The following is a 23,374-nucleotide window of genomic DNA, read 5'->3' as shown; positions in this document are numbered from 1 at the left end:
GCACCCCCCCAAAAAAAGTTCATTTGATAAAGGATTTGCATCTGGAATATATAGAGAAATTAACTCGTTAAAAAGAGAACTGATAAAAATAGGCAAAAGATTGCAAAGACACTCCCCAAAGAAGCCCTACAGATGGTAGATGAGCCCAGAGGAGGCGGCCATGCTGGCCACCGGGAAATGCAAATCAAATCCACACCGAGGGTCTCGCTACACACCTGGGGGCCAAGCTCGGGGGCCCACCTGCTGGTAGCTGTGAGGATGTAAGCGTGCCTTTGCCAAAACTCATCAAAAAAGTACTAAAAGTGGTGCTTTTTGTGGTAACACGTGACAAACACCTTGAACAAACTGGCCTTTTGTAAGGGAAGGAAGAGACGATGGCGGGGGCTGTCCCCATGGAGGGCTCCCTCCTGCAAGCTGTGTGCCCCTGCAGCAGCAGCCTCAAGCCTGCAGAGCCCCTGGCTCACAGTCTCTGGGCCCCCCAAGCTCCACGAGACCAGCCCAGCCAGGCCCCCTCCCTGCTGCCTGAGCCCAGGGGGGTGGCCTCCACCTGAGCCTGAGGACCTCAATGCAACCCCTCCCCCCAATCTTTGAGTCCCATTGGGGCCCTCAGGGACCCTCTGCTCAGTATGAATCCCTGGGGGGGGGGGAGCGGTGGGAGGACCCGGCCCAGCCCCAGGTTCAGCCTCCCCGAGATGCCTCCCAGGTGTGGGTGCCACAGTGCGCCCCCATGAGCGTGTCCAACCACAGGGAGTAAGGCCCGGCCAGGGCCGGCAGGGCCAGGAGAAGGCCCCAATCAAGAGGCCCATCAATCTCGGGGAGGCCCAAGTGCTCCGTCTGGCTGCCCCCAGAGCTTCGGAGAGGCCACACTGGGGCCAGGGCTGTGTGGCCAGCCCTGGTTCCTCAGTGCCTGGCACTGCAAGGCCAATCAGTATACCTGCTGCACAGGCGAGGAGAGTTGGGGGCTAGGGTGGGACCCCAGCAGCGGGGCTCGGGCTCTGGGCCCTGACCACTCCCCTGTCTTCCTGTCCCTCCTATGGCCAGTGCCTGGCCTCATGGACACCCCAGTCCAGCACTGGAGCACCCGGCAGGCAGCTGGTAAATGCTCTTTCCCATCTCCTCCATGGCCCCCTCCCACTTGGGTCTCCTTCCACCCCCGTGGGTAGGAAACCCTCAGTGGGCCCCACATCGTCGGCCAGCGCCTGCAGTACCCCCATCTGAGCTGAGCCCACGCTGGGCTGGTGCACACAGGGCAGGGTCAGTGAGGAGGGGGTCGCAGGGGTCACCCTCCCGACCCCACCCGCCCTGCTTGCTGTGCCTTGGTCACCCCCAGGGCCCAGGCCTCACGGTCCAGCCTTCGGGCCACGCTCTGGCCTCCACACAGGCTCAACCACCAGCCAAAGCCTCACCTGGATCCCCCTGCGCCCAGCGAGCCAAACCTGGGGACTTGCTGCCCCCTGGAGGCCAGAAGGAGAACTGGCCCGCCGTCCTCTGGGATTTAGCCCAGCCAGATGTGGAGCCAGAGGTGCTAGCTCACCGTGACCCCAGTGTCCATCCAAATCCTGCCAGAGTCCCCCACTCACACCCAGCCAGAGGCGTGCAAAGGGGTCCCCGGGCATGGGGAGCATGGGAGGTGCCAGAAGGCACAGTGTGGCAGTGCAGGAGGACGGACAGGTGGACAGTCGTGGCGGACAGGATTCGAGGGGCATGGGTGGACAGGGCCAGGGGAGCAGACGGTGAGCAGCAACCATGACCCCTGCCAAACTGGTTAACAGCGGGCGACGGGCTTTAGGTGGGGGGTGGGGGCAGAGGCAGCAGCGGGCGGGTGTGAAGACTCAAGGGTAAATGGTCTGCCTGGGAGAGGAGGCTGCGACTGCACTGGGTAATGTGGGGCCATCGCTTTTCTGGGGTTGATGGGATTGTACAGAGAAAGCCTGGGGGCCACTCAGGGCCACACACTAAAAACCCTGTACCTGGGGACCCTCTTCTTCATCTTGAGAAATTTGGAGTCCCCACCGGGGCAGCTGGCCCAGACAGCCAGTCAAGCCCCAGTTTATGACCCCTGACCCCAAACAAAATAAAGCTCACCTGCCCTTAACGCCCCCCCTTGGGGACGGACAAGCCCTCTTCCGGTCAGCAGGGGTCAAGCTCGCCTCCTGTCTAGGGCCATGGAAGGCTGCTGTGGGCCCTGGCACCCCAAGCCCCCTCCCTGCTGGCTACCACTGCCCTGGCCCCCTGGGTTGGCTCTTTCTTCATCCAAGTCTTGTTACTGCAGCTTCCTCCAAACTCCCTGAGCCCTGGGCTTCCAGGGGTGGGTGCCGTGGGGGGCCAGGGGAGGGGAGCCGAGGGGCAGCTGTGGGGTCCCTGGCTGCCGGGAGCCCTGAGCACGACCGATGCCACAGCTCGGGGTCTGTGATAAGCTGCTCGCGAGGCGCCACTGCCCGGACTCACAGCTCTTCTTGCCTGTCACCCTTACCCCCTGCCCCCCCTCCCCTTTCCCTCCTCCCTTCCCCTCTCTCTTCCCCCCTCCCCTCCCTCTGCCCTTCTCCTCTCTCCCCTCTGTCCCTTCACCTCTGCCCTTTCCCTCCTCTTCCCTCCCCTTTCTCCCCTCTACCTCTTCCCTCCACTAATCTCTCTCCCCTCCTCCCCTCTCCCCTCCCCTCTCTCCCACCTTTCCCCTCCTCCCCCCTCCCCTCCCCTCCCCTTCTCCCCTCTCCTCCTCTCCCAGCCGTGGTGGCAGGGACTTCCACCCTGCCCCCAGAGATCAGTACAACATTCTCCAAGGAGCTGGTCCTGCTGCCCCCATCTCACAAATAATGGTGAGAGCAAGGCCGTTCGCCTAGGGCAGGACATGCTCAATAATGGAACACATGCTAACAGTGCTTGTTCATGGTCACAAAGCCAGCGGGAGGGGACTGGGCTTTGAACTCCCAGTTGAGACCCCCCAGGCCTGGGTGCCCCAGGCAGCAGCAGTGGGCACCTGGGGTGCTGACCCCAGCCCCTACACCTTGTCCTTGAGACCCCCAGCTTCCCTCTGGCAGCAAGGGGAGGGAGCCGAGGCCTGCCAGGACCCCCTGCAAACACAGCTGACAAGCCCCAACCCCCGGGCAGTAGGGGAGGGCCCCGGGACCAGCCCGAGGGCAGACAGCCCTCTCCCCAGTGGGGAGCTTGCTCCCTCCCACTGGTTTTTCAGACAAAGAAACTGAGGCAAGATGGTTTCTCATTCCATTCCATTGTCATGACAATCACATGAACCAGTTCTTGTCATATACGCTGCTGTATACAAACACTGTGTTGACTGCCGGGAACGCTGCTGCTCTCCTGTCCAGATGCTTCTGAATGGCACTATGTGTCCACTTGGCAAGGATCACCCACTGTCCTCACCGCCCATCTGAAACCAACAGCTTAGAAGGAAAGGCCACTGCTATGCCAGGCTCAGGGGATGAGGTCGAGGACCTCGAAAAGGGGGAGTTGCCATGTGGTAGCAAAGAAAAGGCAGCTGAGCACCTGGAATGCTGTGCAAAGGCCCTGAGGCAGGCATGGGGTAGAGAGGTGGGGAGGGGCAGGTCCCTCCACCACCAAAAGCAATTCTGAATCTGCTGGCCTGACCACTGCTTTCCAATTCCAATATCTACTCCATTGGAAGATTTTATTTTATTATTTTATTACTGTACAGTTTAATTTTATTACTGTTACTGTTTTTTAAATATTGCTGTATCTATTTTAAACTTCCAAAAATAAAAGTTATATAAATCAAGTAAAAAAAAAAAAAGATGGGCTCTGACTCACGCCAGGCAAGGATCCCTCTGGCTCTGGCTGTCATGGAAATGGATTCTGGGGTTGAGGGTGAGAGGAGAGAAGTGGTTAGGGGAGGGGGGGGGGGAGGGGGAGGCGTGGTTGTGCTGTAAGTGAATCCAACGCAGATCAAACCTGGGCCTCTATGCCCCACGCACTCAACCACCAGTTCCTGACACTCTGGGTTTCAACGAGAGAAAGAGCTTATTGCTAAGTGCTAAGTGGGACAGCAGCAGTCTCCCTGAGCTACAGTAACTGACCATTTTATAGGCCAGGAGATGGGCGGGTTACAGTAGCGAGTGCAGTGGTCAAGAAGATGTGATGAGAGGTGATCGAACTACGGGGCACGCGCAGGTAAACGCAGCCCCAGTGGGCGTGATTCTTAGGATTACAAAGAAGTGCAGGGCACATAGATTCACTTCTCCGTGCGTGGCTGGGGAGCCCGTTTTGGTTAGATCCAGCTTTGCCTGGCAAGGCAGTTTAGGACTTGGGGTGGGTCCCTTCTGGGCGGGCTCAAGACCCTTCATTAATGAGCTTTAGGGCTGTCCTTGGAGTCATAGGACTCCAAGGTTGAAGAATTGGATAAGGTGGTACAAACGGAGGCCAGTCGCAAGGTTTCGTAAAAGCTGTCACAGAGTACAGAGTTATTGAGTTATACAATTGTTACCAGAGATCGAGGAGCTGAGTTAGCGTTAGTCATTTCAGGTATGTCCTTCTGGCTATTCTAACGCAACAGACAGTAAGCGCTATCTAATAATGATTCCATAATCATAATCTTTTGTGAATTCTTAACTTCTCAGATACAATCTGGAGGGTAGAAACTGCAGGATGTGGGATGTGGGCCCCCCCAACTGTAAGCGTGAATTTGCCCCAAGGGAGAGGGGGAGGTCAGGCAGGGGGGGAGATGGCGAGCTCGGCCTGGACTCACGGGTACCGGACGTGAGTGGGCACTGGGTGCACGAGCCCGGGGCTCAGGCCAGCAGCTGGGGCAGAAGCCAAGCCCACCACACCAAGGCTGGGACAAGACACACACACACACACACACACACACACACACCCAGGGAGCGGGGTTGGGAGAGGGTCCTGGGCCTCCAGGAGGAAGACGTCAGGGGAAAGAGCAGCAGCCAGCAAGCAGCTGAGATGTGTGGCCAGGAGGTGGCTCTTCAAATACCAGCCACTAATGCCTCAGGATTTCTAAAAGTGGGCTCAGAGTGCCCGGGGCAGCAGGAGACCACTTGGTCAATCTTCCTTCTGAGGGCAACTGCAAAAGCTGAACAGAAGGTGAAAGCTGCTTCCTTGGAATGCTTACAGGGGTTTAGGGACAGACAGAGCCGTGAGAGGAGAGGCTGGCACGCGAGCCTCCCCCCTCGGAGCTGGGGACTGGGGGCACATCGGGGGCCCTTCTGGGCTGATGGCAGAAGCAAAAGAAAATTCTCTCTGGAGCTCTCAAATGATTTCTACAAGAGAATTCTGCAAATATGATGTGCAGCACAATTAGAAATAGGGGCCCTCGAGGAAACAAATCGCCATGAGTGAAAACCAGCACAGACGACACAAGCAGATCCTTGGGGTGCCAGATATGGGAGCTATTAGATAGGCTGTAATAGAGTGATGCTTACCATATTCAGGAAATAAAAGGAAAGATTTGGAATTCATCAGAGAAGCACACACAAAAAAACAATGAAAATTCTAGCACAGAAAATTTAGATCACTGGAACTAAGCCTCAGAGGACAGTTTTAACAGCAAACACAGCTTGAGGGAGAATTAGTAAAGTGGGAGATAGGAAATAGAAAACATCCAGACTGCAGTAGAGAGAGAAAAACAATGAGAAATAGAGAAGAGTAGGTAAGATGTTTAATGGACTCAGGGAGAAGGTTTAATACACATATATCTGGGAGCCAGAAGGAGAGCGGAGAGAAATGGGAGTGAAGTGATATTTAAGAGTAGATGGTCATGAAATTTCCAAAACTAATGAAAGTCACAAAGTCAAGAAGTCTCATAAACACAGAAAGAATAAAAAGAAACCCTTACCTTGGTGCCTGATGTAAAACTGCTGGAAACCAAGGACAGAGAAAACACTGAAAATAGGCAGGGGATACTTTTGGTTCACTAAAGCTGCTAGAATGCAATATACCAGAAAAGTGTTGGCTTTCACAATGGGGGTTTATTAGTTCACAGATTTATAGTTCTAAGGCCATAAAAATGTCCAAATTAAGGCATCAAGAGGGAGGTACCTTCTCTGGGAAAGACTGCTAGATCCGAGCTTCCTCTGTCACATGGGAAGCAATGTCTGCTGACCCTTCTCTCCTGGCTTCTGGTCGCAGGTGGCTTTCTCGGTGTCTGTGGGTCCTTGCTTGCTTCTCCAGGGACATTTTTCTCTAAACTCGAAGCTCTCCGTCTTCTTTATCGTTTCATAAAGGACCCTGGTAAAAGACTAAGACCCACCTTGAATTGGGTGGCTCACATCTCAATTGAAAGAACCTTACCAAAATGTCCCACCCACAAGAATGGATTAAAGGAACACAGCCTTTTCTAGGGTACATACAGCTCCAAACCAGCACAGACACCGTGACAAAGCACACACCAGAGTTACGATCTGCAAACCCCAGACCTTGGCAGGGGCCTGTTTGTATTTCCCGGCTGCTAAAGCAAATGCCACGCAATCAGATGCTTGGACAGTGAGGCTAGGAGAAGCCAAAGTCAGGGCATCATTAAGGCCCCACCTTCTCCCAGAAGCCTGGCGTCTGGGGCTGGCTGCCAGCCGCCCTCAGTCCTTGGCTTTTCCAGCACGTGGCAGTGTACCCGGCACCTCTCCCGGCTCCTCTTCTCCCTTCCAGCTTCCACCGACTTTGGGTTCTGCTGCTCTCGTGGCTTCTCTCTCTGTGGCCTTCCCTCAAGCCTCATTAACAGGACTGAGACCCATCCTGTGCCCGGCCATACCCTAACTGGCGTCACCTCATCAAACAGCCTTATTTACTAGGGTTCACACCCACAGAGGTTAAGTTTAAGAACATGTTTTTCTGGGGTATGTAAGTCAACCTGCCACAGGACTCAACAGGACAAACAAGCAAAGTTCTTCAACAAGTGACTTTGAAGAGAAAAAGTGGGGAGGGGAACCAATAGATTAAAAGGAAAATTTGAATCTTACCTGGATCCTAACTGGCTTTTAAACAATTTACATATATGAAACAGTTGAAAATATGCACTCAAATTCCCTAATATCTGCAAATCTGTCTTAATTTTTTAGGTGTAATTATGGTATTGTGGTTATTTTTTAAATCCTTCTCATTTTGTGATCCTTCCTGAGATATAAGCAGATGAAGATACGGTGCTGGGTATTGTTCAAAGTAGTATGGGGGGTGGTGTGGAGGTAGGATGGGCTCTGAGTTGTCGGGGCAGGCAAGGGGGCCACAAGGTCCATTTACTGCCTTGCCTACATCTGCATAGACAGAAATTTCCCGTCCTAAAAAAATACAACCCACAACTAAATAAGAAGTTAGAGAGAAACAGCCAGTCAATGTGGTTAATAATCCTTGGAGGGTAACCTGATGTGCTGACTTGAAAGGAAGTATGCCCCCTAAGAAAAGCCATGTTTTGATATAAATCCCATTTCATAATGGTAGAATAATCCCTGTTCAATACTGTATGTTTGAAACTGTGGTGAGATCATCTCCCTGGTTGATGTGGTTTGGTCAAGAATGGTTGTTGAACTGGATTGAGGGACGACATGTCTCCACCCATCTTGATTGGTTTATTGGAGTCCTGTAAAAGAGGAAACATTTTGGAGAAGGAGATCCAGAGAGAGCAACACTATGAAGCAGAGAGTCCACCAGCCAGCAACCTTTGGAGATGAAGAAGGAAGACGCCTCCCGGGGAGCTTCATGAAATCGGAAGCCAGGAGAGAAAGCTAGCAGATGATGCCGTGCTCACCACCTGCCCTTCCAGCTGGGAGAGAAGCCCTGACTGTGTTCGCCATGTGCCTTCTCACTTGAGAGAGAAACCCTGAACTTCATCAGCCTTCTTGAACCAAGGTATCTTTCCCTGGATGCCTTAGATTGGACATTTCTATAGACTTGCTTTAACTGGGACATTTTCTTGACCTTAGAACTGTAAACTAGCAACTCATTAAATTCTCCTTTTTAAAAAGCCATTCCGTTTCTGGTATATTGCATTCCGGCAGCTAGCAAACTAGAACACCTAACTTCTCAACAGAAACAAACAAACAAAAAAAGCCAAGAGACAATGGGATAGCTTTAAAGTCTGAAAGAAAATAACAGCCAGTGTAGACTTTTATAATCAGCTAAAATCTTCCTCAACAAAGAAGGAAAAGTAAAACCACTTTTAGACAAAAACTATGAGACTATGTCAGCAGCATCTCCCCGGTAAGGGAAATGCTCAAGGGTGTTCTTTGGGCAGAAGGAAAATGGGCAGTGATCGAAGCAGAGACACGGGAAAGGACAGCGACTTGGAAAATGGGAAACACGTGGGCAAACGAACGAGAACCGTCCGGAGAGCAGTGTGACAGCAGCGCCTCCGTGGTTTAAACGCGCGTCACAACAGTCGCATTTTAAGGGTGCTCCCAGCTCACCCCCCCACCTAACCCCACCCCCACCTTCCACATGTCCGAGGTGGTGCTTGGGGGCCTCTGAGGCCCAGGAAGCCCCTCAGGAGACGGGGCAGCCGGTTCTGCGGGCTGTGACACTGGGTGGCAACCAAAGTCCGTCTAGTCACTTGCTTTTCAGACGCGGTAGACATGCGCAGCAGTCGCGACCCTGGAGCCCTGGCACCCCCATGTGGCGAGGCTCAGCCAGCCCGGGGTGTACAGGACGGAGAGGACAGGCCGGAGGGACAAGCCAGGCGCCGGTTCACCCTGTCTCAGTCCCTCCATGCTGGCCAGTGGCTGTGTGGCAAACCAAGGGGACAGCCCGTGGAGATCAAGCTTGTCCCCAGGGCACCCACCTGACCCCCCACCCCCGCCCCGACATGTTCCTTGGTGGGGAGCAGAAGGCCCGGTTGGTGGGACACGGGTCCAGGGGCCACGGCCGCGTCCAGGAGGACATCCCACATGCCCCCATCAGGGCCAGAAGGCTGCGCTCCCCCCCCTCCCCCCGCAACTGACTGTCCCCCCAATGGCCTGGAGGGCTGGGTGGGGCCGCGCAGATAGGCCGTAGCCAGGAGCAGGGGCCACGCGCCACCTGATGCCACCTGCGGGAGGCACCAGTTGGGAAACAGAGCAAGGATTTGAAGTTGCAGGGCTGGGCAGGGGCGCGAGGCCTGTGACGGGGTCTGGGTACTCAGTTGGGGGCTACGGAAGGCTGTGAGTGCACCAAACACTGCACATGTGAAACGGGCGGGCTGTTGGTGCCTGAGTTTTATCTCAATAAGGTGCTCTGGGGAAGGAATGGAAAAGAAATGCCCTCCTTCACACTGGAACAGCAGGACACAGGGTGGTGCCCGCTAATGCGGGTGGAGAGAGGGAGGAAGGGAGGAGGGGAGGAGGGAGAGAGGAAATAGTTTGTAAACTATTGAGTGTTTTGCCAATGCGAGAGGTGGCAGTCTTGTGGGATTTCTAGAGAGAACTCGGGCACAGGCAGGGTTTCTGTGAGAGGGGCCTGGACTTCTGGGCCCTGATGGGTAGGGAGGGCAGCAGCTGAGGCTAGGGAGTGGCCGTGGGAGGCCCCTCCAGCACAGGTGGAAGGGGCCCGGGGCAGCAGGCGGAAGGCCCCTCTGATGAGCGAGGAGGGGGCAGGAATGGCAGAGCCTCCCCCAACCTCAGTCCAATTTCTCCACAAAGGAACTGGGACTGTCAACCTTCCAGGCCTAGGAAATTTCACAGGAGAAAACAGCCCACAGCATGTTTGGATGTAAAACAAAGTCAGTAAGAACATGGCAAGCCTGAAAGTAAATATCCTCCAGGCATGTTTTTAGCCAGCGTCCATATTCAAGCTGCAGACACCCCAGGCAAGCTGCAAGGCTTTTTACATAAAATAGGCTACTGCTAGGGCCTTTGTATAAGCCGAGGTTGTATGTGATAGCAGGTTGATGAAGGCTCCCAGGACCAAGAAGTGAGAGCTGAGTGAGGTTCCTGCTGCGCTGAGGTGGCCCCTGAGGCCACGGGGTGTCCTGGGGTCTTCCCTCTCCCACGTGGACCCTGGGGGACGGGCCAAGGGGCAGGCCCCTCATTCCTGGGGCAGCATAGGGGCGGGCCCTTCTGTGTGCCACCTGGTCTCGGCCGCACCTCCACCTGCAGGAGCTACCAGGGCTTGCCCGGCCATGCAGCCACCTGGCTCCCGCCCCTGCCCCGGGGTCCCACAGCGCCCCCCAACTGCTCAGCCCCCCTTCCCACCACGTGACCCCACATTCAGCAGCAGAAGTGGCCGGAGCCCCACTAAATGGGGGATGGGCTTACAACAGCAAGAGTTCTCTCCTCCCAGCTTGGGAGGCCACGGAGCCGCAGGGCCCGTCCCCTCCGGGGATCCTGGGGGGCTCCCCTGCCTCTCCCTTTCGCAGTCTCAGTCTCTGTCTGTGCCCAAACTACCCCTTCTCATAGTCCCAGGCCCCTTCTCCAGTGTGGCTCTCCTTAACTTAGTCCCTTCTCCAAAGACCTTCTTTCCTTAAAAGGTCACTTCGTGGGGACAGGGTCAGAGCTTGGTGGGGTCTTCAGGGGACCTAGTCCACCCAGGCAGCTGACCATGTTCCCTGGGCACTCACACGGCCCACCGCATCTGAGGGTCCCTGGGGGGGCCACGGGTCAGACGCAGGGTGACTTTGGTGGGGGGGGGCTAGTTAGCGCACAGGAACGGCTGGGCGGCACACGGTCAGCCCGGCCCAGGCACTTTGGGGAGCCCCAAGCAGGCAGTCTCCGCGGCCATCAGCAGGTGGCAGTGTCTGACCACAGACGGCGCCAGCAGCCCTCGCACGCAGCCCACAGGGGGCGCCCACAGGGCTGCTGAGTGGCTCCAGACTGCGAGCACCTGCCCACACCAGTCCCCGCGCCACCCCTGCGCTCAGGGAGCCCCTCAGTTAACAGCCACTAGGACCTGGGGACCTCACTCCTCACCTGGCCAGGCCAGGTCAGCAGAACCTCTGGGACAGGGCCCAGGCGGGGGTCTTCCTTCCGTCGTCCCTTCGGGGCCCCTGGCAGCTGCAGCCGGAGCCCTGAGCTCATCACGTTCAGTCCTGTGGTCAGTTCCCATACCCTCCATGGACTCCCAGCTTGGCATTTCCACTCTCTCGGCCCCTGGCCATCCTCTTGGGATGGTGCCAGGGCCCACGAGGTGCCACCCTCCCTGCCAGCTGGTCCTCTGTCTTCTCCGGGATTGCACCACCCCCTGGTCCTGTCTCTGGCAGCTTTGCCAACATGACAGGAGGGACATCCCAGACGAAGAAAGTCCCCTCCAATTCCACAATCGCCCCCCCTCTGCTGAAATTGCTCCCCCTAGGGCAGTTGCCCCCCTCACTCTCAGGGCTCAACCTGCTCCCCGGCCACCCGTCCAGTGTGTCTCCCCCTCCCAATCAATCACCTGTGCCCCAACCCCGCATCTAACCTGTCCCCATTCCCAGACCAGCCCCTTGGCCTAACTGACCCCCACACCCCTTCAGGCCTGGTCCACAAGCATGGCCTGCTGTCCACATCAGGGGTCTCTGCTGTGTCCCTGCAGCCCTCCCTGTGCCACTGCAGACAGTGGCCCTGTGCCACTGTCATCCCGGCCAGAGAATGCAGGCAGGTGGCAAAGCACCCTCACTCAGATACACCTCATCCTTTGCCAAAGGTGCACGCTCCTGCAGGGTAGGCCCCAGAGCAGTGTGGGAAGGCTGCACTCCTGCCCATAGTCCAGCGGGCTGCGCTTGACAGGGACGGGGCAGCAGGGCAGGCCAGTGCGTGCCAGGCCCCTCCCTCAGTCCATTTCTCTGCGGGGCTGGACCAAGTTCCACTATTTCCTGCGATAGCTCACCCATGTGTCATGTGCCTGCCTCCTTGCACACTCACACCAGTCTGGAAGCCCTTGAGCCTGATTTCAGCTGGTGCTAGATTTCCACACTCTTTCAAAGGGCACATCTCTCGTCCATTTACTCCCCAGCATGGCCCGGGCACCTGCTGACCCTCCCGGAGCATGGAGATGCCAGGTGGGCGGCACACGCAATGCCCCACAGCTCCTTCCTGCTCTCCCTCTTGCTTATGCAACCCGGAGAGCAGAGAGGTTAGGTGCCTTCTCCAAGGTCACACAGCAGAGCCTTACATTGATTCCCAGGCTGCCCCGTGTTGAAAGGCAGGGTGCCACCCGTCTCCCCTCCGAATGAGAAATGAGCCCCTCACTCTCTCCCCAAGGCTTCTAGAACAGATTTCCACCTGGGAGAAAGTCTGGGGTCCTGGGTTTCAAAGGGAGGATTGGAAAGCTGAGCCCCCAGGCGGGAAGGCCTCTGTTGGTCTTACCTTTGAAGCTACAGGGGAACGCCCCTGAAGCCCCAATAGGCCCTCCATATCTTGAGAACACATGGGGGAGGGACTCTTAGTAGTGAGTTATCCACCCATCTTTTCAGCATGTGTCCCCAAGCGAACTCAGGGTTGAGGAAGGGTCCCCACGACACCCAGCTGCCCTACCTCCCCCACTGGAAACAGTAATGGCTGCTGGCAAACCCCAGGACAGGCTCCCAGCTCCTCCCCGCTGGGACCGCTCCAGTCCCCACGCCCCAAAGGCAGCGAGTCCAGTCCCAGAAGCCAACATCTACCTGGGTCGTCAACCCCACAGATGCCCAGACACCACGGGGGACCGGGGGTGGGGGCCATCTTACTGTCCTGGTGGATTTATTGGCTGGGACTCAGGCCAGGAACAGACGACCCTTCCCGGGCTCCCACTGTCCCTCTGGTCCGTTAGCTACAAGCAGGAAGGGGTGGGCTAGGCCCGCAGGAACCTGCGCTGTGCCCTCCCTGCCCCCTCCACGTGCGTCCTGGCCCTCCCCTAGAAGAGAACCGAGAAAACGCTCCCCACCCCCACGTAGAGCAAACTAGAAAAACATTTTCATCTGAAAATCCCAGTTATTTGAAACAAGAGGAGGATTTATCCTAAAATCAGATTCTTTCCGCAAATCACTACCGGACCTCGAGGAAGGTGGAAATAACCTCAGGGAAACTGCGCACAGGGGCTGGAGGCAACAGAGCGCCTGGGGCAGCTGGTTGCGGAGTCCCGGGCCCAGGTGAGCGCTCCCCACCTGCGCAGGCCTCCGTGGGGCTGGGTTGCCGCGGCTGTGCGGCGAGCTACCCGGCTCCGCCCACGGCGCAGCGCGCGACGCCGGAGGCGCTCCCGCAGGAGGGGACAAGGGACCAGGCGGACTGAGGCGGGCGTCCGAGTGGGACGCCAGCGTTTTGTGGTGGCAAAACACTGGGCGCGGCTAGAGGCGGGGGCCGCGGACGCAGAGGAGCCGGGAGAGGGCTCCCAGATCTCGTCGCGCCCACCCAGTCTCGGTCCCCACCCTCCGGTCCTCTCGCACCCAAAGGCCCCTGCCCCCGCCCCGTCGGTCTGTGCCGAATAGGCGGCTCCAGGACCCTCTGATTGGATAGCCGCAAAGTCCCAGGGGCGCCTCCGCAGCTTAAACCCGAAGCGGGGGCGAGTGGAAGCAGGAGCCCGCCCCCGGACCCGGCACTGCGCGCGGCGGAACGAAGGAGTAGGAAGAGGGGGGAGGAGGGGGAGGGGGAAGGAGGAGCAGCGAGAGGAGGAGCCCGGGGGCGGGGCGGTGAGAGAGGTCTGGGAGGACCGGAGCGCAGAGATTGGACCAATAGACCGCCGGCCAGACGTGCAGGGACAACCCCTCTTCCGTGCACCCCGGCCCGGCCCGTGCACGGGAGCGGTAGCGACAGGCTCGGGCGGCCTCGGAGCGGTGCGGCGGGGGCCCGGCCGCAAGAGTGCCTGGCCGCGCGGCCATGGCCGAGTTCAAGTCTCTGTCGGGGGACGCGTACCTGGCGCTGAGCCACGGCTACGCGGCTGCAGCGGGCATCGCCTACGGGTCGGCCCGGGAGGCCGAGGCGGCCCGCGTTTTCCGCGCCCCGGGCTCGGGCGGCGACCTCCCCGCGGTGCCCGCGCCCTGCGCCCCGGCCGCGGCGGCCGAGAGCAGCGGCGAGCAGAGCGGAGACGAGGACGACGCCTTCGAGCAGCGGCGGCGGCGGCGCGGGCCCGGAGGCGCCGGGGACGGGCGGCGGCGGCCCCGGGAGCAGCGCTCGCTGCGGCTGAGCATCAACGCGCGCGAACGGCGGCGAATGCACGATCTGAACGATGCGCTGGACGGGCTGCGCTCCGTCATCCCCTACGCACACAGTCCGTCGGTGCGCAAGCTCTCCAAGATCGCCACGCTGCTGCTCGCCAAGAACTACATCCTCATGCAGGCGCAGGCTCTGGACGAGATGCGGCGCCTCGTGGCCTACCTCAACCAGGGCCAGGGCCTGGCCGCGCCCGTGGCCGCCGCTCCCTTGACGCCCTTCGGCCAGGCCGCCGTGTACCCCTTCTCGACGGGAGCCACGCTGGGGCCCTGCAGCGACAAGTGCGCTGCGATCTCCAGGACGCCCCCGGCGCTGTGCAAGCACTGTAACGAGAAACCCTGACGGCTCCGGCCCCCCCTCCCTCGCACGCGCCCTCCTTCTCTCCACTAATGACTGTGTCACCCCCGTTCCGCCCTGAGGCGCCCGGACGGTCCCACGCAAACGGGGGAGGCGGCCCGACCCCGCTGCCAGCCCCAGCGCGCTGGAGTTTGGGGCCGTAGGAAACGCGAGGATACGAGATTAAGACCGAGGCTAGGGGCGTTCGCTGGGGACCCTCCCTACTCCCCCCTGGGCGTTACTTGGGAGCCATCGCCGGCGGGGGTAGCCAATCCCGCTTCTTGGGACACTGCCACACCTCAAAAAAGGAGATCACGGCGGGAACCTGGGACGTGCGGAGGGCAGGGACAAGGCGTTGATGTCCTTGGCGGGCGTTGGGACACACCTCTCGGCCCGGATCGGCGTCTTGCCAAATCTGCAGGACGGCGCCCTGGCTGGGCGAGTTCCGTCGGACGCGCGCCCTCCGGACCCGCTGCCAGCGGCCCGGCAACCGAGCGCCCGCCCCACCCTACCCTTCCAGGCCTTCGCAAAAGGAAGACCGGGGCAAGGATCACTGACTTCCCCAAGGCTAAGTCGGAGCCCGGGTAGATTCTCCTGTTTATATTCTTTCCAGCCCTGCGGCACAGAAAGGGGCCGCCACCGCTGCGCCTCGAAATCCGCGAGGATTTATCCCCTAAATATCCCCCCCCAGACTCCGGCCCCGCACGCCCCACCCCCGCTGGATGGGACACTGCCGGGCGCCCTCTGCCCGAAGGGGGCTGCATAGAGGAGGGGTCGCCACAGTCTGCGCCGGGCTTGGGCCTGGGTCGGTCTGGGGGGCGGGCGGGTCTCGCCCAGCGGCCGGCAGAGCCCCCTCCCCACCGCTCCTGCGCGTTCCCCAACGAGGAGGCCGGGTGAGTAGCCGCTGGGGGCCGGGCCCACGGGCCGTGACGGGGCCTGTGCCTCTTGAAGGCGACGCCGCTCGGAATTCTGCCTCCGTGCAGGGCCCGGGAACCCGCGGGACTAGCTGTCCGCGCTGCAGCCACTGGACCCAGCTTTATTAACCCAATTTCCTCGGCTGTCGCTAATGCTATGCTAATGGGGAGCGGCCGGGCGCCCTGCAAAGCGGCCTGTCTACAGAGTTTAGCTTTAATTAATACATTTCAAAAGGCCCTTTTGTATTTGCAAAATGAAGTGTGTGATTAAGTCTTATTCATAAAGACATATACTTAATACTGGTTTCTGCTAATTTCCATTTTTATTTCTTCCTTGTCTTTTTATCCCCTAACAGACTGGTTTATCAGTTTTGCACATTCAAAAAGCTGAGTGTCTGAGACTATTTTTCAAATCCTTGATAGATAACCTACGGCAGGAAAATGGGAAACTCAAATGTCATTTGGCTCCCGGCTCATTTCGCAGTGATCTTCAATCAACGTTATGCATTAGTTACATACCATAATTCCAAACAGTTGCTTGTTCTGAGTAAAACCAGAACTATTTAGTACATTTATATTCAGAATAAAGTATTTGATTTCAACTGATATTTAAAACAAATATGATTGCAGTTTTTGTTTGTTTTTAATATTTTTATTTCAGAAAACAAATAATACACTTAGAACCACCAAAAATGGATATCTTAGTTAGCTTAACCATAGGCATATTTAAATAAAGTAACCAAATAATCACATAATTGCAGTTTTAATATTAAATTTGTGTTCATTTACGGCTACATTCATCATTTCAGTTTTCAGGTCATTGTCCTGTGGGCTATATGCTTCTAAATCACAGCACCTAAAAAGGTCTCTGAGGTGCTGAAAACTGGCGTATAAGCAATTGCTCCTTAGGAAGCATATGAAGTAATGAAGAAAAGGTAGAGGGAAAAAAATGTGTCTCTGCCTCCTTGGGTGAAAAACAATAATTTTTCTAATGAGCCATTTAACCCATCATAAATTCTTCCAATAACTTGGAAGAATAAAAGTTCAAGTAAAATTCCAACTAAATTTAAACTTTTTTTAAAGAAATGATAAAGATGTTTATCTCCTTTTCTCCAAAATGTCAATATGCCGCTCCCAGGGTTGCACAGAGTAGGGTTTTTCACAGGGAGATTGGTTGGTTTCTCAACAGTGGTGAAAGCAATCTGGACCATCCAAACAAATACCGCTTGGCCTCTTGCAAGTTCGCCTGGCAAACCTCCCATCATCAGCCAGCATAAGCATTGGAAGAACTTTCCCAGCACAAAAGGCACACGAGGCGAATAGGGAAATAAGCGCAGAAGGAGCACTTGTTGGTTGCATGGGCTCCAAGCCACAGTCAGCCTCGTCTCCTAAATGTGGACTCTGCAGTGTCACGCGTACTGGCTCAAAGGAAGGTTGTCAGCAGATCTAAATAGAAGTAAATAGAAGAGCTCTGCTCATAGCTCAGCTCTGGGGTGTCCATGCGGGTCCTGGGCCCTCTTTGGTGTAAATGACCCATGTGCTTGCAGCAAGGTGCCAGCAGGAGCCCCAGGACTAGGGTATTTCCACTGCTCCATGCAAATAGAAGGTGGGCTCGTGGATAATTTTCAATTTTCTAAAGGCACATAAATAAAAAAGGTAAATAGAAGCAGGTGAAATTGATTTTTTTTTTTTACATGCTGTATGGCGAGGGTCACATTTCATGCTTTTTCCATGTGAGTATCCCATTACTGCAGCACCATTTGTTGAATTTTTTGTTTGCTTGTTTATTTGTTTGGCTTCTTTGTTTTGGGAAGTGCATGGGCTGGGAACCAAACCCAGGTCTCCCCCATGGCAAGTGAGAATTCTACACTATCCCTGCACCCCTGAAATTGATTTTTTTTTGAAGGTTTCTTTTTTTTACTTTTTGGCTTGTGCAGGCTCCAGGACGATATTGATTTTAATATCTTTTAGTTATGCCATTATATCCAAAATGTCATTATTTCAACATGTAGTCACAGTATTTTTAAATGATTGAGCTAGCTCACATTCTTTCTTTCACTTTATCTTCAAAATCCAGCCCCTCTCAACTCAGGCCAGCCACCTCTCCAGTGCTCAGTGGCCACAGGTGGCCAGGCCTCCGAATGGACAGCCAGCTCTGGTGATACAAGCAAGGGCCTTTGTTTCTAACAGCAGGAAATATCCACTGCTCCGGGGAACAAGCTCCATCCATGTCGCTCTTCCAATCCTTGATTCACTGGGGCTCTCTCCAAAGTGCTGGCTGGGACCGGACAGTGGCAGCTTTAGCCAAGGTGGTGGCCACGTGTCTGCGAGGTCACGGGTTCCGGATGCCCATCCAGCATTGACCAAACACGCCCAAGTCTGAGAAGCCAACAGGTTGCTGCAGGTTAAAGTGCAAAGCTGCCCCCTGTGGTCCCGGCCCGGCTAAGTGATCCCTCTGAGGCCAGTGCTTTGGAAATCAGCCACATGCCCATCTCAGCCCTGCTGGCAGCTGTCTGCTTCACTGCGTGCAGCCCAGCACCGAAGCTCACTTTGCCATATGTGTGTGCCCATTTCCCTTGCGGGTTGGGGACATTAAAAGAAGAGGCATCTCTTCCTAAAGGGATGGATGGGCACAATGCACAAACGGTCGTTCTGGTCAGAGCAGCCCGCCTGGCCCCACCAACCCTGACTGGTCCCCCACGGAGCCACCGAGCAAAAGCTCCTGAGCCCACTTAGCCCCACAGGGAATGACCACAGCAATTTCCTAATGTGGTTTTTTTGTGATGTTTTTAGACTTTAATCGCTTTTGGCATCCCATGTGAAGGGATGGAAATAGAGGGATTTGCTATGTATTAAATCATTTCTCTAACAATTACCTCTCTGGATTCATAGTAAGGCACGTATGTCCCCAACGAAAGCCTACTCAGTAAAATCAGACACTTAATACACTTTTGTAAATTTAATCCCAAAAGGGTAAACTCATGTTACTGTAAATGCAGAAAGGCTCTCATAATTAGCAAAGTTACCTTTGACTTCAGTGTTTTCTGTGTGTTTAAAAGTGATTTCTGCCTGTTTTTTCCCAACCTGAAGTGTGTGAGGCATTTTTACTATATAGATGTGTACATGCTGTTTTTAAATGTGAAGTACAGCTGGACCACGCATGGGAAAGAGGGGGCTATGTGTACCACCCCCGCCCTGCACTCGCCTCTGTCCTTTGCTGGCTGGTTTGGGGGGCACCTGCTAAGTACCCACTTGTCAGAAGGCAACAGGACCTGCTCTCTCCGTGGAGTGTGGCCAGTCTCGCCCGATGCAATGCTAGGCAGTGTGTGAGCCCTGCCCCCTACCAGCTGCCCGCCTGGGCCAGATGATCGCATGCATGGGGCCTGGGGCCCAGGGGACCTTGGTCCCAGGCAGTCATATTCTGGGCAGCATGCTCCAGATGTGCCTAGTTCTCTCCGGCCAGCCCTGTGCTCCCTCCAAGCCCTGTTGTGTCCAAAGAAATGAGCTCATTGCCCGTTGCCCTCCCGGGGCCCCTGATTGGCCTGACGTGAGGCTGGTCTCCCCAGGTCCCCATGCTTGGCCTAGCAGCCTTCACAAGGCGTGGTCTAAACTGGAGATGCCAGCAGCAGACACAGCAGCTTCTCCTGGCCATCACTCCGCGGCCGCCGCCAGCACCACCGAAGCCGAAGTCACAGCTCCCTAAGGAGAGATGTCTCCCTGATCCGTCCGTGCGCAGGAGAGAGCCTCTTTCCAGCTCGGCAGAGGCGGCAGCTGGTCAACCTCAACCTGCAAGCCCCTGAGCCCCTGAGGGGTTGTGTGCAGGGCCGCAGGATGGTCTGACAAGTCCCCTCAAGCCCCAGTGCAAGGGGGGTTACGTTCATGTGCTTGGGTGGGTACACATGTGCGTGAGTGGGTGTGAGTGCATGTGTGTGTGTGCATGTGTCAGTGGCTGAGTGTGCATGAGCTGTCTGTGTGCATGTGTGAGTACCTACATGCATGTGTGAGGTCTGACCTGCAGGCTCATGCATCCACCAGCCCAGAAATGACACAGAACAGCGCCCCCACCTGCTCCCCCCACCACCCTCCACCCCATGTCCCCTAAGCCTATGTCCCTGCCTCAGAGAGACCCACGGCCCCTCCCTCTGCACACGTCTGCCTGCAAACCTTCCTGACCTGCAGGGCCACACTGCCCAGCTATGCCCAGGACTGAGGGTCTCTCCAGACACAGGCCTTTCCCTAGGTGGGCCTCATGGGGAGCGAGCAGTGTCCATGGAGTGCGGCAGCCCCAGCCCTCCCTGCTTGTTGGTGCGCCACGTGCATGCGTTACCTCAGTGTCTCCTGCGGGCGAGGGGTTCAGCCGCAGCGCCCCCACTTCCACCCCTCATGGCCACCAGCATGCGGGGCTTGCTCATGCCTGCCCAGGGCCCGGCAGGACAACAGATCTGACCCCATCCCTGCCTCCCCACAGCCCTGTGCAGCCACTCCAGGGGTCCCTGAAACCCTCAGGCACACGGGACACATGACACTGCTCTCTCAACCCATGCACACTTTGACATTTTTCAAATAAGATTCGAAAGTTTAAAATATGTTTAAAAATAAAATTTTGGGAAAGATTAAAAGGAGAAAAATTTACTCAGCCCCCTCCCCACCGTCCCCACCCTGTCCCCACAGTTCCCCCCAGGTAAGCACTGTCAGCGGTGCCACTGATGTTAGCTGTCACCTGAGCTCGGCCCGTGGGCATCTGATGACACACCAGGGCGATAAAACTCGGACAACTGCCAGGCATGCATGGGGCAGGGAGCCCGCAGCCACCAGGACCTTCTCAGGAACCCCCTTCACTGGTAGGGAGGGGTAACGCACCCCTGAGCCGTACTCAGAGCAAGGCAAGGCCCCCTACTCACCACCTGGCAGAAGCAGTGGCCGGGAGGGACACGAGCAAAAGAGGCTGCAGCGACTCCGTGGCCCATCCTTCCAGGGAAGGGAAAACTGGAGCAAGGCTGAGCTAAAGGGCCCCGGCGTAGAGGGGCACGTCGGGAGGTTGGGGGGGCAGCTCGGGTCTCCCAGGCTCAGCCTCTGCGGGGGCCGCTGGAACCCACTCACCCCCTGGTGCTCCCAGCCCCCAGGGCACACACACACCCCCTCCGCCCTGGCTGAGCCCACTCTGTCCTGGGGGGCCGGGAGGAGCTGGGAGGTCCACGGCCATGCTGCCAGCCTGCCACTGGCTGTGGTTCCCAGGGACACCCTCTTGCCTGCTCCCCAAGGGCATTTGCAGCCTGGGTGGCTGGAGGCCAAGGGAGTAGGGACCAGCCAGTCCAGCGGCAGCTTTGTGGCCCCCTGAGGGCATGGGAGGGTCCACACAGGACATGGTCTGTCCCTGGAAAACCATAGATTCCCAGGTGCCCATCAGACCCAGCCCAGGCATGGCCGGGGACAGGCCGGCAGGCGTGGCAGCCCCGGGGGCCGGCGCCGGGCCCTGACGCACTGTCAGTACACAGAGGAGCTGGGAGCCGGCACTCCCTTCCACGGGCCTCACCACCCGGCAGGCATCTGCTGCGTGGAGGCCCCTCAGCCCTGCGGGACATGTGGGCAGCCGCAGCAGGTGAGATGGAGGCCATCCATGGCCTCTCGTCCCTTCGGGCAAGCATTTTGTAAAATGATTGCTTCCAGAGCCTTCTAGAACTGGAAACTGCACTGGTGGCCCATGGCCCCTGGGATCGAAGCACCTATTTTTCAGGTGGGTAAGCTGAGGCTCAGAAGGGAAGGTCATTTTTTCAAAAGCAGCACAACTCAGAGTCAGCACTCAAGCCTGTCCTGCCCCCCGGACCCCGCATCAACCCCGTATGCGGCCTGAGAGTGCCATCAAGGCCAAACCCAGCCCCCCCCCGAGGAAGGCCTGGAAGAAACCAGGTGTCAGTCCCCTAGAAAGCCAGACCCTCCTGCCAGATGAGGGGGCGCTGCTGCCTCGGCGGCTGTTGAAGAAAGGGGGTGTGGCCCTAAGTGCGCAGACCTTGAAGCAGAGCAGGGCCCCCGGGGAGGTTTCCGCATTGTCTCAGGCTTCGCTCACTGGGACAGCCACCGAGAGACTCTGCAGCAGGTCGGGAGTTAGATGTTGGGGTGCGGTCACCCTTGGGCTCCCTTCCTCTCCCCAGGATGCCTCAACCCAGCCTGTGGCCCCAGCCTCAGATCCGCCCCATTTAAGCCATTGCAGGACCTCTTCGTCCATCTCCAGCTTCCAGCGGGCAAAGGGGAAGCTAGTTCTCGGAAGTAGGGGGGCTGGTCCCCGGAGGTGGGGGAGCTGAACGCCAGAGGTGAGGGGGGGAAGCTCGTCCTCAGAGGTGGGGGGGGGATTGGTCCCTGGAGGCATGGGAGGGGGCTGATCCCCAGAGGCACGGGGGCTGGGGGGCTGCGGCCACAGGCGGCCTGAGCTGCTAAGTGAAGATGTTGGAACACAGGCGCTGCCAGGGTTTAGTGCCTTTTAATGAGCATGTTGTCTGGGTGATTTGGAGTTAAAGAGTAATTTTGTGGGGATGAGCCCGACCTAAACCTGTTCGTTATCGGTGACGGAGCCTCTGCTGGCACTTCAGGGGACGCGGTGCTTAATGACTGTTGTGTTGGGGGCGGCTGACGGAGGAGGGATGATGAAGAACTTTCAAGGACACTGGCTTCATTAAGCTGCCTCATTCCGGCTCTGCAGCCAGCGACATGTGCCACTTAGGAGATGACGCTCAACTTTCCACAGCCCTGCCTACCCTTCCCTGCCATGTAGGCGAAAAAAGAACGTTTCCAAAATAAGCGTAAATGCGCAAACAAGGTCAGAGACTCCTCTGGGCAAGGGGTCTGACAGAGGTGCCCCCAAAACATGGCTGCCAGGATGGCCAGAGAGCCGCTTCTCTGGGCATAGGTGCTACACCTTCCAGTGGGTGTGGCAGGAAGGGCTGGTGAGGGTCCTGGGGGGCCCAGGGACCGGGCTGGGGTCAGGAGGCCTCTCTGTGGGTGAACTGGGGCTGGGTAGGAGCTGCAGTACCGATGGACCCGGGGGCAGGCTCAAGACCCCCACCAGGTCTGAGGCACCCACTGGCCCAAGCAGTGGGCAGCACCTGATTTGGACAGAGGGGACCACTGGTGCCTCCAGGCTGGGGACTAAAGTGACCAGTTCTGCCTTGGTCTCTCCTGCAGGGTGACAGGCATCATCAAGGTTTCCGGAGTGACTCTTACCTGGGATTCTGGGGATCCCGATCCGGGACATGGGGAACCCCAACACCACCAAAGCCGAAGGGCCTTCGGCATCAGTCCAGTGCCCTCCTCCTCCCCTCCCCACAGCATCTCCTATGCCTTAAACAGCAGCAGAGCCCACCTGGTGCCAGCGGCCACTTCTCCCAGGGCATGAGGTGTCGCTGGGGTGACGAGGGGAGGCCATGAACCCTGCCTCCCTGTGGCCCCGTCCACCCTCTTGGGGGACCACTGGGCTCCCAGCAGCTCTGCCCCCAGGACAGAGGCACTCCAAGGCCAGCAGAGGGGACGACCTGACTTGGCTGTCCTTCCCGCCAGTCAGGGCCTCAGGCCAGCATCCGTCCTCAGTGGGCCTGGGGACTGCAGCAGGGGCCACTGCTCTGCCCTCAAGACTACGCCATGAGCTGCTGCAGCCCAGAACCCAACACTCCTTGCCCTCTATCCTTGTTTGGCCAGCAAGCAAAGAAAGGGTCTCACGTGTAAATGGTTGGACAGAAGAGAACATTTGCTTACCTGTGTCTGGTGCCCGCGTACTGCACAGTGGAGCTGAGCGCTGCAATGTGCAGAGCATGTGGCTGCGTAGAAGGCTCACTGCCACCTGCTCCTGGGACATGTCCGGAGATGCTGGGATGACCCAAGGAGGGCAGGACTGGCAGTTCCCATCACTCACGGGTGTTTGATAAGTACTGGGAGGCTGTGAACCGCCTGTCGCACCCCACACCCTTCCACTGAGATGTACCACGTCCCCACGCCGGCCTGCGAGGGACCCCCACCCCACCGTGACCCATAGGGGCCTCCGCCACCCTCGTGCCCGCCCACTACACATCCAGAGCCCGCGTGTTCTCTGCC

The 23,374-nt window shown here is 57.3% G+C and overlaps 1 protein-coding gene across 1 annotated transcript; it reads left to right on the top strand.

The window, feature by feature from the left end:
• The first annotated feature begins 13,703 nt into the window (after nucleotides 1–13,703).
• Nucleotides 13,704–14,387, top strand: BHLHE23 (basic helix-loop-helix family member e23). The gene has a single exon (XM_077161599.1). It carries the CDS (start codon nucleotides 13,713–13,715, stop codon nucleotides 14,385–14,387), a length of 675 nt encoding a protein of 224 aa, XP_077017714.1. The 5' UTR covers nucleotides 13,704–13,712.
• Nucleotides 14,388–23,374: the final 8,987 nt, after the last annotated feature.

This window comes from Tamandua tetradactyla, chromosome 1 (genome assembly GCF_023851605.1).
Source record: "Tamandua tetradactyla isolate mTamTet1 chromosome 1, mTamTet1.pri, whole genome shotgun sequence".
Classification (NCBI taxonomy): domain Eukaryota; kingdom Metazoa; phylum Chordata; class Mammalia; order Pilosa; family Myrmecophagidae; genus Tamandua; species Tamandua tetradactyla.
This window is presented reverse-complemented; position numbering and strand designations above follow the sequence as displayed.